General features: G+C 40.9%; 1 protein-coding gene across 1 annotated transcript in view; it reads left to right on the forward strand.

The window, feature by feature from the left end:
• RYR3 (ryanodine receptor 3) overlaps window positions 1-15,707 on the forward strand; it is a 273,106-nt gene that overhangs the window by 143,623 nt on the left and 113,776 nt on the right. The window contains exons 35-40 of the mRNA XM_053382025.1: window positions 255-1,056; window positions 2,221-2,421; window positions 3,934-4,036; window positions 5,948-6,085; window positions 10,603-10,876; window positions 11,317-11,431. Coding sequence (XP_053238000.1) covers window positions 255-1,056; window positions 2,221-2,421; window positions 3,934-4,036; window positions 5,948-6,085; window positions 10,603-10,876; window positions 11,317-11,431 — 1,633 coding nt within the window. The remainder of the gene's footprint in view (window positions 1-254; window positions 1,057-2,220; window positions 2,422-3,933; window positions 4,037-5,947; window positions 6,086-10,602; window positions 10,877-11,316; window positions 11,432-15,707) is intronic.

Genomic DNA, 15,707 nt, shown 5'->3' on the forward strand with positions numbered 1-15,707 from the left:
TTCCAGTGTGCCTTACTTGTTCGTTTAATATTGTTTAAAATGTTGGTAAATATTGCATATTTTATAAAATCGTGGTCTGTAAGTTGGACATTTTCAATGTGTGTGTTTTTATCTGAAGTTTAAATATAGCTGAAGCAGAAGTGAGTTATACTCCCAGGCCTTTATCTTTTATGCCGTTCTTATGAAGTACCTAATAAAATGTACTTAATGAATGAAAGCTAATTTGAAATGTTTCTGTTTTGTTTCCATTGCAGGTGTATTGATATTTTAGAGCTATGTGAACAAGAGGACCTGATGAGGTTCCACTACCACACTCTAAAACTGTATAGTTCTGTTTGTGCATTGGGTAATAACAGAGTAGCTCATATACTTTGCAGCCATGTGGATGTTTCTCAGTTATTTTATACAATAGATAATCGATATTTACCTGGACTCTTGCGTTCTGGATTCTATGACTTACTTATCAGCATTCATTTAGAATACTCCAAGGAAGCGAAACTCATGATGAACAATGAATTTATAATTCCAATCACAGATGAAACCAGAAAAATCAAATTATTTCCAGATGAATCAAAGAGACATGGTTTGCCTGGCGTTGGGCTCAGCACCTGCTTGAAACCAGGTTTCAAATTCTCTACCCCTTGTTTTGTTTTGTCTCATGAGGATCATCAGAAACCTAGTCCAGAGATACCACTCGAGATGCTTAAGTCAAGAGCTATAAGCATGCTAACAGAAGCAGTCTACTGCAGTGGAACACACATACGAGACCCTGTTGGGGGGGAAGTTGAGTTCCAGTTTGTTCCCGTTCTGAAACTTATAGGAACATTGCTCATAATGGGAGTTTTTGATGATCATGATGTCAAACAGATTTTACTCCTCATTGATCCATGTGTGTTTGGTGAAACCAAAGAAGAAGTAATGGAAAAAGCAGAGAAAGAGGATGTTGCACAAATAGAAGAAAAAGCTATAGAGGCTGGAGAAAAGGCAATCAGGGAGCCTAAAACCCCAATAAAAGGCTTGCTGCAAACAAGATTGCCTGAATCTGTTAAACTCCAGGTGACAACCTTAAAGTAAATGCAGAAGTGTTGAAATACTGTTGAAATAAATTGTAAAATGTTTTCCAGTAATCTGAGCAAAGAGCCTGAACAGCAGTATTCTTGAGACTTTTTTTTTTTTTTTGCTAACTTTTTATTGGTCTTAGTTTGACCAGACGCAACTAATTTTCATCTTTCTATGCTACTGTTCCACAAAAGGCAAAACTGGTAAAATACTGTGGGTTATATTCAGTGCTGCAGTTATTTTTGAGCAACAAAATTTCATACACAATGGAACTTCCCCTCTTCCGCTGCCTGTAGGTACCATATACACTCAAAATCTTCTCCTAGGGGTTGGAAGACCCTCAGGAGGAGATTTTGGTAGTGTGCAAGGGATGGGGAGACAGAGAAGCCTCAGTGTGTGAGTGAAATGTTGCTTGTGCAACAATGGATACAACTCTGTCACATACTTTTGATATAAATTATGTACGTTTGTACATTGAAGATGCACCACTGGGGAACACACTGGTTTAATCATATTACATACCTGTAGTGATTTGTCCCCTCACTTTTAATTATCACACATAGGTTAATAAGCAAATAATAGGCATTGGGTTGGATAAAAGAAGTATAAGCAGATGGAAAGTAGCTTTTAGTGCAGTTCTGCAAAAGCTTGTGTAAGAGCTTGCACAATAGTTGGTTGTCTTGTTTGTTTAAATGTACTTACACTCACTTTTTACCATCTGGTCCTAGGGCAGTTTACATATAGCTCAGCACAAATATAAACCATGTAATTCATTAAAATTACTAGACCATAAATGAAACCATAAATTCAATGGGAGGAGTATTCTGATCTAATCTCCTGGTGTTATAATAGCTAAGTTCTATGGAACTTTTTGTGCTTCTGCAAAAGGTTGCATGAGCTCTTGTAAAAGCACATAAACATTGTGGATTTATTTGCTCTTTTCTCACACAGCACTCTAGCATTAGCCTCTTAGAGTGGAAGACCTCCTTGCACATATAAAAGGGCCTCTTTGGATCCAACAACCCACGCTCCTTCTCATTAACCACAAAACTGAGTATCCACTGACAGTAATGTGGCAAACTATGCTGTTGTTCTTTCACATGAATTTATTTGTGCCGTTCCATAACTTGGCCACATAATGCATCTCTTATTTTATGCTAGATGTGTGAGCTATTAAATTATTTCTGCGACTGTGAGCTGAAACACAGAGTGGAAGCCATTGTATCATTCGCAGATACTTACGTCTCAAAGTTGCAGTACAATCAGAAATATAGATATAATGAACTCATGCAAGCCTTGAATATGTCTGCTGCTTTAACAGCTAAGAAGACAAAGGAATTTCGCTCTCCTCCTCAAGAGCAGGTAGATTTTCTTCCTTCCTTTCTTCCATTTTTCCTTTCTAGTACAGTATGATGATGAAATGGAGTAAAGCTTTCAGAAACCTTAAAATACAGTGTCCAGTAAAAAGCAGCAGAACAGGGATCAAAGCAGTCTTTGGATATCTGCCCTTCTGTCTGCAGACCCTTTCAAAACTGCTTCATAGAGTTAGGTAAAGGCAAAGGGACCCCTGACCATTAGGTCCAGTCCTGACCGACTCTGGGGTTCCGGCGCTCATCTCGCTTTATTGGCCGAGGGAGCCGGCGTACAACTTCCGGGTCATGTGGCCAGCATGACTAAGCCGCTTCTGGCAAACCAGAGCAGCACACAGAAACGCCGTTTACCTTCCCGTCAGAGCGGTACCTATTTGCTTACTTGCACTTTGATGTGCTTTCAAACTGCTAGGTTGGCAGGAGCAGGGACCGAGCAATGGGAGCTTACCCCGTTGCGGGGATTCGAACCACTGACCTTCTGATCGGCAAGTCCTAGACTCTGTGGTTTAACCCACAGTGAGGACCCTTCAAAACAGCATTCGTCATGGATGGCACCGTGATGGGTGGAAGGGGGAATTGTGAAAGATCAACTCAAGTCCTGTTACACTGCTAAGAGCTCTGCTATGTCCAGTTGCATACAGCCCCCCCGCCCCGCCCTGCCCCCCCCGGGAATAGCAATACCTGCATATCTTTAAAGTATTCAGTATTTGAGTTAGTTGCTTGTATACTTGATCACTGCAGGCTGTAGCATTTTTGAAAAGAGGGTAATCCCCTCCCACCATTTGATCAAGGATGAGTCTTTCAAAGAAATTCGAAGGGATGCAATGAGACTGTCAGAAATCTAGGAAGGCATTGGACTATATTTTTCAGGCACTCTTGTTGACTCTTAGAACTTCTTCCCTCCAGAGTTATTGGAATAATATTAATGCCATTTATTATATATTATGTATCTAAATAAATAAATAAATAAATACAGTGGACGCTCAGGTTGCAAACGTGATCCGTGCAAGTTGCACGTTCGCAACCCGCAGTGGCACGTCTGTGCATGCGCGGGTTGTGATTCGGTGCTTCTGTGCATGCACAAAGCGCAATTTAGCGCTTCTGCACATGTTCAACCGCCGAAACCTGAAAGTAACCTGTTTCGGTACTTCCGGGTTTCGGCGGGTCCGTAACTCAAAAAAACACATCCTGAAGCCTCTGAAACCCAAGGTATGGCTGTACTAGACATTAGAAGTATAGAATCAAGAAAAAATGAATGTAAGCAAGCTACAGACATAATCTAAATAAACAGGAACATAAGGAAAATAAAAGAGGTACAGGAAGACAATGGAGAAAGCAATACAATGGTTGAATTTATTAAAGTATGTATGTTTGCCAACAGACAGTGCCGATTTTCCTCTTTTGTATGCTCTTTGTGACATTGTATGAGTTGGCTTATTGTGGTCATAGTGTAATGATTATAACTGTTATTCAAAGATATTTCAGTTTATTGTTATAATTTCAGATTAATATGTTGCTAAACTTTCAACTGGGAGAGGATTGTCCTTGCCCAGAGGAGATTCAGGAAGAGTTATATGAGTTTCACGATGATCTCCTAATCCATTGTGGTGAGCGATTGCCTATTTTGGGTGGAGCATAGTATTGCTGAGAGTCCGCTTATTGTGAAATATTAATTCCTGCAGTTTTGTTTTGTTTTATTGACTTTTCCTGGCAAACATGATATTGATTAATTAAAACTGAAAACTACAAAGATAAAAAAGACACCATAAAAGCTAATTAGACATAAATATTTACACTCAAAAACGTTTTTGGGGTGGGGCAGCAGTAGATCTCAAAGAACTTGTATCTGAAAACATTCTCTCTCCTTTACTTCTTCCTTTTAAGTGAATGCCAGCTATTTACTCCCATGGGGAAAATAATCTAATGCAAAGTGCACAGACATACATTGTACCCAAAGTAAGAAGTTCACAAAATATATAGAGGCTCTCTTCTTCCCATTCACCTGCTCTTTATGTGTATTTTAAATAACGTTAGCTGTGAGTTTGTGTCATATTGCTGAATAACTGAAATTGAGAAAGTGGCTTTTTAGGCCATCAAATGAAATGTGTCTTCCAATATAATATTCCTGCTACAAAAGTGTGTCTGTTTTTCTGCAAGTAGCAGGTTCATATTGCAGTGGAGCAAAAGAAGAATGGGGGGGAGGGTACCAGCTCCCATTCTACTCCTCAACCCCCAGGAGCATATTTTCACAGGTCACAGGGGTATGGCAGAAGGAAGGGAAGGCAGAAAAACCCATTCTGTGAATGGAATGGGAAGTTAAAGTTCAGAGTTGTATAGCATTACACAGTACACAAGTCTGTTTAAATTATTAAAGAAAACACGTACTGTATTTTTCGCTCCATAAGGCGCACCTGACCATAAGGTGCACCTACTTTTGGGGGGGGAATTCCACCCCACCCCCAAAATACCTGTTTTTGGGGCTGGGGTGGGGGATGCTTGGGCTTCCCCCACCCCCAGTACCCAAAACAGGTCGGGGGGAAGCGGTGAGGCTGCGCGCAGCTTCGCCGCTTCTCCCAGAGCTGGCAGGGGAAGCCCGGGTTATCCCCCGCCCAACCCCAGGGACCACACATTCGCTCCATAAGACGCACAGACATTTCCCCTTAGATTTTAAGGGGGGTGCGTCTTATGGAGCAAAAAATACTGTATTTTCAAGACACACAAATAGTTCAGAAATTCTTTTAAGTTAAGCATTGATGGTGGTCAATAGTATTAAACCATTCGTTCAGTGTAGTGCCTAGAATATACAATGGTACCTCTGGTTACATACTTAATTCGTTCCGGAGGTCCGTTCTTAACCTGAAACTGTTCTTAACCTGAAGCACCACTTTAGCTAATGGGGCCTCCCATTGCTGCTGCGCCGCTGGAGCATGATTTCTGTTCTCATCCTGAAGCAAAGTTATAAACCTGAGGTACTGTTTCTGGGTTAGCGGAGTTTGTAACCTGAAGCGTATGTAACCCGAGGTACCACTGTATAAGCAGAGCATATTCAAAACATGCATATTCAGAACACATTTTAGCCAGTCAATTATCTTCATTTCTCACCTATCAACCAGTCTTTTACTCACAGCTTGAGCACACACACCCCAAAATGGCAATAATACCTGCCTACATTTCAGATGTGTACAGTTGAAAAGCACTTTTAGCTTACATGAGGAGTGTGATATGTCTATCAAGGAGCTGATCCAGCTACCCACCATATCCTCCCCACTTTATACTGTGTGTGTTGCTCTACATATGAGAGATTCCAGCTGCAGTAACTCCTTCCCTTCTCACTGGTCCACCATGAGTGGAGAGCTGCAGTCACAGAAGGACTGTACACATCTAATTGTGTGCATGGGTGGGCCTCTAAGATATGTTTTTTGATTATTATTTAAGCTTGGGTCATCAGTTTAATATCATGGGAATTCTGGCAAAACACAGACTGCACTTCATTTCAAAATGAGTTTCTTACCCATTAGGTATCCCATTAGAGGGAGAAGAGGAAGAAGAGGAAGATCTGTCATGGACTGGCAAGCTACGTTCATTGGTATATAAAATAAAAGGACCGCCAAAAACAGAAAAGAGAGAACCTACAGAGGAAGAAGAAAAATATCCCAGTAAGAGCTTGAATTGTTATTCATACTAATTCATTTTATTTAATTTTTAGAGAAGAAAATAATACACCTGTAAGCAGGTGAACAGTGAGCTGTGAAGTTTGTATGAATGAATATGAGCCAAGAACTTCCAGATCCCAATCTTGCGTTAAATTTACACAAGGATAGTATTGATTCATTAATAGATGTACTCAAAGTAGCACCACTAATGATATATGGTATTTGGGGGGGGGGGGTTAGGATAAGGTTGGTTTAATTTCCTGGCTTGTTCCAAAGCTGCTAATTGTAGTTTCCTCATTCAGAGGAAGTGAATGGTTAATGAGAGAATTTCTGCTTTTATTATGACGCAAGCAAGGAGAGGAATGAAGAGGCTGTGAACATTTGGGGAAAGGCTCATACATATCTTGTCTTGATATGTTATCCTTTGCAGACATAATGAAATATCAATTAGTTTTTCATTTACAATACATTTTGGTTATATGTGGGTTATCTTTCAAAGCACCAATGCTATAAACTGTGCTGAATACATCCACCAACTTTCCCCCCTGAGCCTTGGTGAATTCTTTCAGGCAGTCATCAATCACTTAGAGCTAATTAGTATGGCATACAGTAATTCCTTCCAATGCTTAATGACCTGCATAATACTGAATGAAAATAAATATAGGTAGAAATGAATGGCAGTCTCTCCCTGGTTGTTCTGCAGGGATGTTTTTCGTCTGAAACATGCAGCTGTTTTTGGGGCAGCTTCACTGGAACTGTGATAATATTGGACCCAATCTATGATAGGTTCTCCAAGCAGGTTTAGATGACAAGATGATAAAAATGCTACACACTGGTGCTGTGTGAGGAATGTCATATCATTTAATATGGAACGCTAAGGCAATGTTTTGCTGAGAGAGGGTCTTGAACATATCTTTTTAGCATCGTAAGGCTACAACTGACCTTTTTTGGTCAGTAAGTTAGACATATAATGCAGATTGTGCAGTCCCCCCCCAAAAAAAACATTTTTTGAGAGGCTGGGCCCCCTTAATGTCAGGATGTCACGCAACATCATATGGGGCCCCCTCAATCTTCTGGAGAAGCTGGTGCATCTGATGGAGGGGAATGGTGGGATTTATATTCCAGCTACATCTGGATAGCTACAGATTCACCACTTTCCTCTTCCGTAGACCACTTTTAAAATGTTGGCAAGATTCAGTGTCTGGTGTTTTTGCAATACTACTAATGCATAATTTACAGTTAAGTAAGCTGGGATTCAGAGATAGCTTTGTAAAGGATGCATGGAATTTGATGCTCCGGTGGTTTATCCAGTCAACCATTAAAAATGAAACACAAATATATTTACTTCGGAAGTGTCCATGTATTCAGGACCTCAGGAATTCTAGGTCACTGATGGCATGAAGCTAGCAATAGCTATTAAGCAGAGTTTGTAAAACATTTTTGGATATGCTGTCTGCAGCCTCCTTTGGTTAGCATCACTCTGTATATGTACTTCACTTATCCTCTTCACAGAAGCTTATGATATACCATCTCTTAAAATTCTTTTTATTTTTTAAGCTTGGTGTGGTGTAAAAGCAATATAAAATGCCATACAAAAACATGCTGATTTGAAAGCATATTTGACAGGGACATGCATGGCATAACCATAAATAAAATATTTTTGCTCCTTTGAAATTTATTCTCAAGAGAGGGAACATTATCCAGGACATTATGCCTCACAAAACTGATATTATTATTCATAATGATGAATGACATGAAAAAGCTGACCCGTTCATGATGGGTAGCTTATTTTGATCACATAGACTCTGATTTTAATTTAAGTGTTTGCTTTATTTGCATTAACCAAACAGATTTCAACAGTTTAGCAGGAAGTTTAGTAGTAGTTTGCCATTATGTCTGCATCTGTGGTTCCCAACGTGGGGCACACAGCCCATAGGGTGGCAATTTGATTTTTAAGGGCAGCAATTTGAGAATGAGTTATTAACAGTGAATGGCCTTTTAGGCTTCCTCCACGTGAATAGGAGTTCACTTTTTGAATAATAAGAATTATATGTTGGGGGGGAGGCTTCAGGATTTTAGGAGTGCTTAGGTGGGGCATGGCCCAAAAAAGTTTGGGAACCACTGGTCTACATTGACAAACAATATAGCTTACAATCAGCTGGCAAACCAGAATCAGAAGCCATGATTTGAAGTGTCTTATGTGTTATCAGAATTGACAAGCCATAGTTTTTGCTAGTACTGAACCAAAATTTAATGTGGGGGGTGAATTCTCTGGCAAATTTTGGAAACTGAGACAAAACTCATCTCCAGCACTGGGAGAGGGGCTGTGGCAGTGTGGTGTAGTGGTTAAGAGCAGTGGACTCGTAATCTGGTGACCTTGGGCTAGTCACACTTCTCTGAAGTCTCTCAGCCCCACTCACCTCACAGAGTGTTTGTTGTGGGGGAGGAAGGGAAAGGAGAATGTTAGCCGCTTTGAGACTCCTTCGGGTAGTGATAAAGCGGGATACCAAATCCAAACTACTACTACTACTACTACTATTCTTCTTCTTCTTCTTCTTCTTCTTCTTCTTCTTCTTCTTCTTCTTCTTCTACCATTCTCCCTCCCCAAAACCCCCTGGAGAGACTTCCTGTTTTGCAGCAAACCCAGCAAGTCGCCCTCTTGGGTGATCCAGCACTCATGAGGGGTCCCAGATGGAGATTAAGGGGGGTAAGGGGCATACCTCTCCTAAATTTTCAAGCGTATTGAAAGGGCATGACCAACGATCATCCGTTAATGCCTTTTTTTGGTCTGTGAGCAGGGGTGGAAATCCCTGTCTCCCAGACGAAAAGGCGAGGGCACTGGGTACAATGGCTCTGTCGAAGGACAGCTCCCGGCAAGCTACCGTGGTGAGCTGCGGAATACCTTTGAATTCAGAAACAATTGGCAAGCGAAGAGGCACCCCCTTGAAAAGATCCTGATTTATGCTGCAGGAGAAAACCATCTGCTTGGAAAGGTTTTGAAATAATGAAAGACGCTAATTTCTGCTTTGGTTGAGCGGTGGAAGGAGGGGAGGCAATATTTTAAGTTTTGGGGTGTGTGGGGATCTGCGTTATCTACCCTTCCCTAAAGCAATGGAATGTAAAGTTTTCGGGAAGAGTGGACTTTACAGATACCTCTTTGCGATGGATTTCTTTTATAAGTAAGGACTTTGCCTGAAAGAAGATGGAGAGTAATAACCTTGAGGGATTTTGACCATCCCTTGGAACTTCGTATTATGAAATAGAAATAGTAAAGAAGAAAAGATTGGTAACAGCTGGATTGACTGTCTGTTAAGCATTCCGAAGAGAATAAACTGTGGAGTTGGATGTAATGAAACTGAGGATTGGCAGGATGGGCTGCAGGAAGATGTATTGGTTTGCGGGGACGGGGTGTGTGGAGAGGAGATATGGATTTTGTTGAGATTACAACAGCCCGCCCACCCGCTCTTGAAGCTTGAAATTGAAAATAAGAACAGTGAAAGTGTCAGGATGGACCACGATGTATACCATCTTGACGGCTTCTGAGGCTTTCAGACAGAGAAGAAGAGATAGGGATTATGTTTATTTATTTATTTATGATTTATTAAGGAGCTGGTTGTATGTAAAATTGAGGGTTAAATTTGGCAGAATGAGAAGGGTTGGTGATGCTGAGGGATTGGCAGTGTTGGGAGGTGGAATGTATATTATTTATTTATTTTTTTAAAAATTCTAGAGGTTTCATTTTCACCCTCTGCACGCAGCACCAGTGAGACTGAGTTGTTTATTACTGGAGGCAGATGTCAGACAGCAATGCTTAAGGCCATGTTAGGGAGGAATGTGTGTTTGTTGCCTGGGATGAAGCAAGATCTGTTTTCTCAGGCAAGGTGTTACCTAAGAGGTATCAGAAGGAAATGTTTTAAAATTGATGAATGACTATTGTAGATAAAAGAGGATTTACTCTACTCAACTATTTTGAGGACAGGTTATAACAACGCATAAAAGCCATAGCAGAAATTGGTAATTGAACATGTGATGCGTAGGGAGAAGGGATGAACGTATTTTGAAATGATAGTTGGAAAAGTTATTTTATTGGAAGCAGCAAAGGAGGGAGGAAATTAGAAGGGACATGGGGGGGGTTAGCTTTTAAATGTGTATTGAATTTGTATTAATTTGGTGACAATTTGTTAAAAATTACGGAAAATCAATAAAAAAGTAATTGGCAGACAAAAGCCCCTGGAGAGATGCTGTGAGCTTTGGGGACAGGGAAATTGCCTCCACCCCCCCCCCACCCCCTCGCAAGAAACCATCTCAGAACAATACTATGGAATCATGGTGAGAGCCGCTAGCTAGTAATGGCCAGACCCTTTCTCCCAGCAGTTAATAATAGTATTTTCTGAATAATTTTGGTAGTCATTGATAATTCAACTTTCAGGTTACTGAATTCAAAGAATCCTTTTAAATTATGTCTTTTCAGTGGCTAATAGTTTGTGTTTTCTTTTCTCCTCACCCCCCCTCCATTGCAGCAACTCTGAAGGAGTTAATATCTCAAACTATGGTTCGCTGGGCTCAAGAAGATCAGATCCAAGACCCAGAATTAGTTCGTATTATGTTTAACCTCCTTCGAAGGCAGTATGACAGCATTGGCGAGCTGCTTCAGGCTCTGAGGAAATCCTACACTATAAGTGCTACATCTGTGCAAGACACAATCAACTTATTAGCAGCGCTGGGTCAAATTCGTTCCCTTCTCAGCGTCAGAATGGGAAAAGAAGAAGAATTGCTTATGATTAATGGCCTTGGGTATGAAATAAACATTTTATTTGTATGTTTTAAATAAAAATTAAATATTGAAATTATGGCCCTGGTTATAGTAGTAGCTTAAGCCCACTATAAAACCTAATTTTGTACATATGCTAAATATTGGTTTGGTTCAATTATGAATGAATAAATGAACGTTATATGCACCCATTTTTATCACAATCGCTTTACTTTCCATATGAACATCTATGAACCTGCCTAAACTGAGTTGGTATATTGGTAGAGAAACAGTCTATGTTATTCTTGATAATAACCTTGTAATGTGTGTCATAATCTTGAAAGTAGAATATAGTCATATCTTTGTAATTGGTCTTTAATTCTGAACCTTAAAAATGCAGTGCTTTTTCTGTGTGCTTGATAAACACAGATCTTGCAGGAGAAAGAATGATTGTTTTTGTTGAATTTCTTCTTATCCCATTTAGAGATATAATGAACAACAAAGTATTTTATCAGCATCCTAACTTAATGAGAGTCCTGGGTATGCATGAGACTGTTATGGAAGTAATGGTAAATGTGCTTGGAGGAGACAAATCTCAGGTAATTTCACAAGTATTTTTGCTGTGATTGTTATGAAGCATGCCTTCTGTAGCTGGAAGGAACTGCGGGTAAAGAAGACTAGTATATTTATCTTGTGCAGTACAAAGTATGAGCTGTTAGCTCCATGGATGATGGGAGTTGCATAGGCAAGGTTTCTTGCACTAAAGATGGACTATAAAGATTGCACATACAAAAAAGAAGTTGGAAATTGAGAATTAAAATGCTTCAGCCAAGCTGGTTCTAAGCAGCATGCCAATACTATTTATTAGAAAATAGTCCTATACTGGGAGTACTTGTGGAAAATGCCCCCCCCCCAATATTTGGAATGCACACATAAGTTTGCATATAAGCCCAAATAATTGAAACCTGCATTCAGTTGCACACATAGGAGTTACAGTGTAATGTGTGTTCAACCTTTTTACTTACTGAGATTTTAACAGGAATATTGTGTTCTCCTGTAGTGTACAAAAGGTGAGAAAAGGATGTGCATGTACTTTAAGCATTACAGTGTTAATGGGAACACAGTGCAGGTGTTGACATATACCTGTTAAAACTGTAATGTGTTAAGAGGTCTCAAAGGTTGCAAAGTAAATGCGCAAAGGAGGAAAATGTGTGGAAATAGTTCCAGAAAATGTGTCAGTTGAGCATTTTAAAGTCCTATCTGTATGTGGGTAATAGTTAAGCATATGTGCTACTCTTTCCATGAGTTAATAGGATTTTAGAAAGGCTTAATTTTGGGAGGGATTCGCCACCCAAAGGCGCACTCCTCCATTGTCTCCTGAGACAGAAGGGGACCAACAAATTATGATGGTTTTGTGAATATTTTTTTCGATTGGCTTGGGGATTTTACCTGTGTTTGTCTATAAATTTTATTTGTACACCACTTTTTGATCAAGAGATTAAACATTTTCTAATTGAACAAACATTGGACTTCTGAAGCAGTGCAGTGCAATGTTTTATTTCTCTGTATGCATACTTTTTAGGGACGCGGGTGGCGCTGTGGGTAAAAGCCTCAGCGCCTAGGGCTTGCCGATCGAAAGGTCGGCGGTTCGAATCCCTGCGGCGGGGTGCGCTCCCCTTGTTCGGTCCCAGCGCCTGCCAACCTAGCAGTTCGAAAGCACTCCCGGGTGCAAGTAGATAAATAGGGACCGCTTACTAGCGGGAAGGTAAACGGCATTTCCGTGTGCTGCGCTGGTGCTGGCTCGCCAGAGCAGCGATGTCATGCTGGCCACGTGACCTGGAAGTGTCTGCGGACAGCGCTGGCCCCCGGCCTCTAGAGTGAGATGAGCGCACAACCCTAGAGTCTGTCAAGACTGGCCCATACGGACAGGGGTACCTTTACCTTTACCTTTATGCATACTCTTGAGATTTGGAGGTTGGGATGCAGATCTCAGTACATTAAAACCTCTCTTAGTTGTAAATCAGTGCATATGAATGAGGAAAGGGTTGTATGTTGCTGAGCTTGGTCTGCCTTAAGTGTTGCTGTGATCTGTGTCTCATTTTGGTGATGTAAAGAAGGTCTAGCCAACACGGAGCTTTGTACTTTTGTATTTTCTGGTTCAAAAATAATTCCTTATGACTTTGCTGCAGAAAAATCATTTGTCTGAAAAGAGTAGTAACCTCATCATAGTCTTTCTAATATATCTTAAATCTGTGTTGTATGCAGTCCAATTGAGCTTCAAAGAATATGGCTTTTAAGATTATAGGTTGAGTGCCACAAGCACCTGAAATAGGTGCATGCCTATAAAATCATATGGTTTTAATATAAGATACATAATGAAAATGATCAAAAAATATTTTGTCTCATTTACTGAGAAAAGGGTGAGAGTTGACATGGCACAATTTTAATGCAGCCTTCCCCAACCTGGTGCCCTTTCCATGTTTTGGACTGCATCTCCAATCAGTCCCATTCAGTACTGGTTGAGGCTGATCGGAGTTGTGGTTCAAACATCTGGGGGACAGCAAGTTGGGAAAGGCTTTGTCAATACATTACTGGGAGTACTTGGATGCTATGGTGTAAATATGGGATGGGATCAGGGCCATAGCTAGGGGGTGGCAAGGTGGGCCCCCACCAGGGGTGCCGGCAATGCCCCCCCCCCCGCAAAATCGTCTAAAAATATGTCCATCAATATAAATATTGATTATTGCCTCATAAGAAATGGTTTTAAATAGAGGGTGAATTGAATGGGTGGAGGAGAGGTGGAAAGAAGAGGTAATTTGTCCATGGCTAGGGGACGCAATCTGGATGGTTCTGCCGGGGTGCAAGATCACCTAGCTATGCCTCTGGATAGGATAAAATAAAACAGTTGGATTATGCCAGTAGGAGGTATTTCAACAGCATACCATTTATCAAGATTCAAGCTGCAGAATTCTAATGTTACTCTACCGCTGATATTTTAGGAGAGTGAACGATTATTGTGGCACTCTGCTGTTTGACACTTGAATGGCTGTAAGTTCTTACTCAGGCTGACAAATGTGTATGACAAATGTTTTATGATGACAGAAGACAATTGCTAATGGCTTTGAGTATTGACCCAGACATGCCCTCTATGGTGCAAATGGCTAAGAAAAAACATTCTAATGCTTTTACTATTGGACAGAGATTACTGGGCTTGTCTTCTCTTAGCATGATGATGTAGAAATATTTATGAGGGTCTCATCTGCATTGATGATGCATGCGAAACTGCCATTTTATTATAAGGGCCTTTCAGATTAGGGTTGTGCATGCTTTCTGCATAGTAAGTATTGCAGGGGGGAGCATCACAGGGGACAGTTGCTTCTTTTTCTTGGATTGGGCAAACAATATTTTTTTACCAAGGTAAGTAAAGTGGATCTTTAATATCAGCCTGAGACTTATCGGTACCATGCTTCACTATTTCGGTTTTTGATGATGCAGTAAGGCACAGCACTAATTCTGATGCATCTATTTGCACTTTGCTTAGTTTCTTCATAATTTCCACACAGTGTATGTATATTACAGCAACTAACAACTCAGATGTATATATTTTTTAGTAAAACCTTTTGGCTTCCACCTTCTTCAACTGCTATGATATGCTGTAGCCAGTTCTAGAACACTGAGGATAGAATCTTAAGGTGTTTGGTTTGGAGTAGCTGAGGTATGTCAGTTATTATCCTCCAGACTGACACCATATGGTTTTAAGGTGTCAAGTCTTTAGACGCAGAACCCTGGTTTCAAATCTTCTAGGATCAGATAACTTTTCTATTGCAGTAATAAATAAATCAGAGAGATTGTGATTCTTTGAATTTAAGTGCTTTGCAACTGGTTGTTGAAGTGTTGTTTGATTGTCAAGACTGTAGATTCATGGTTCCTAAAATGACTCTGTAGGTTAGTTATAGTTACAGGTAGGTAGCCGTGTTGGTCTACCGTAGTTGAAACAAAATTTAAAAAAATCATTCCAGTAGCACCTTAGAGACCAACTGAAACAGTGTATCTGAAGAAGTGTGCATGCACACGAAAGCTCATACCAACAACATATTTTTCGCTCTGCAAGACGCACGTTTTCCCTCCTAAAAAGTAAGGGGAAATGTGTGTGTGCGTCTTATGGAGCGAATGCAGGCTCCATGGCTTCAGCGAAAGCAACGCGAAGCCTCCGGAGCGCAGCGGGAGTGCTTTACGTTGCTTTCGCTGAAGCCAGGAGAGCAAGAGGAGGCAGTGCGCACCGACCCCTCTTGCTCTCCTGGCTTCACTTCGCTGGAGAGGCGCTGCGCAGCTTTCCCTCTCTGTGCAGCGCCCCTTCAGCGAAGTGGGAGGAGAAATGGAAGGGGCTCTGCTTCTCCTGCCGCTTCGCTGAATCCTGGGGCCTTACTAAGTTTGTTCTGAAGAGGCAAGGTGCGGCTGCACAGGTGAGGCCGATTGGTAACTCACAGCACCTGGTGGCAAGAGCCAAAGGGAAATGCCATTATATCCCTTCCTGGCTCTTGCCACCAGATGCTGTGAGTTACCAATTGGCCTCACCTGTGCGGCCGCACCTTGCCTCTTCAGAACAAACTTAGGAAGGCCCCAGTCCTGCAAAGTCCTACTGTTCACAGGGCCTAGTCCTCCACGCACTCCTGACACTATTGTCTCCATTCCAAAGTTCTTAAACAGGTTTTGCCAGCACTTCATCATCAAGGGGACTCTGCCATATGCAGTGGAGATTCCCTTTTTTCTGCAGACTGCATATCATTTATTTATTTATTTATTTATTTATTCATTCATTCATTAGGAAATTGAGCAGAAATTAATGCTTCCTATTATTCGGCACTGTTCTTTTCC

Source organism: Podarcis raffonei, chromosome 1, assembly GCF_027172205.1.
Source record: "Podarcis raffonei isolate rPodRaf1 chromosome 1, rPodRaf1.pri, whole genome shotgun sequence".
In the NCBI taxonomy this organism is placed as follows: domain Eukaryota; kingdom Metazoa; phylum Chordata; class Lepidosauria; order Squamata; family Lacertidae; genus Podarcis; species Podarcis raffonei.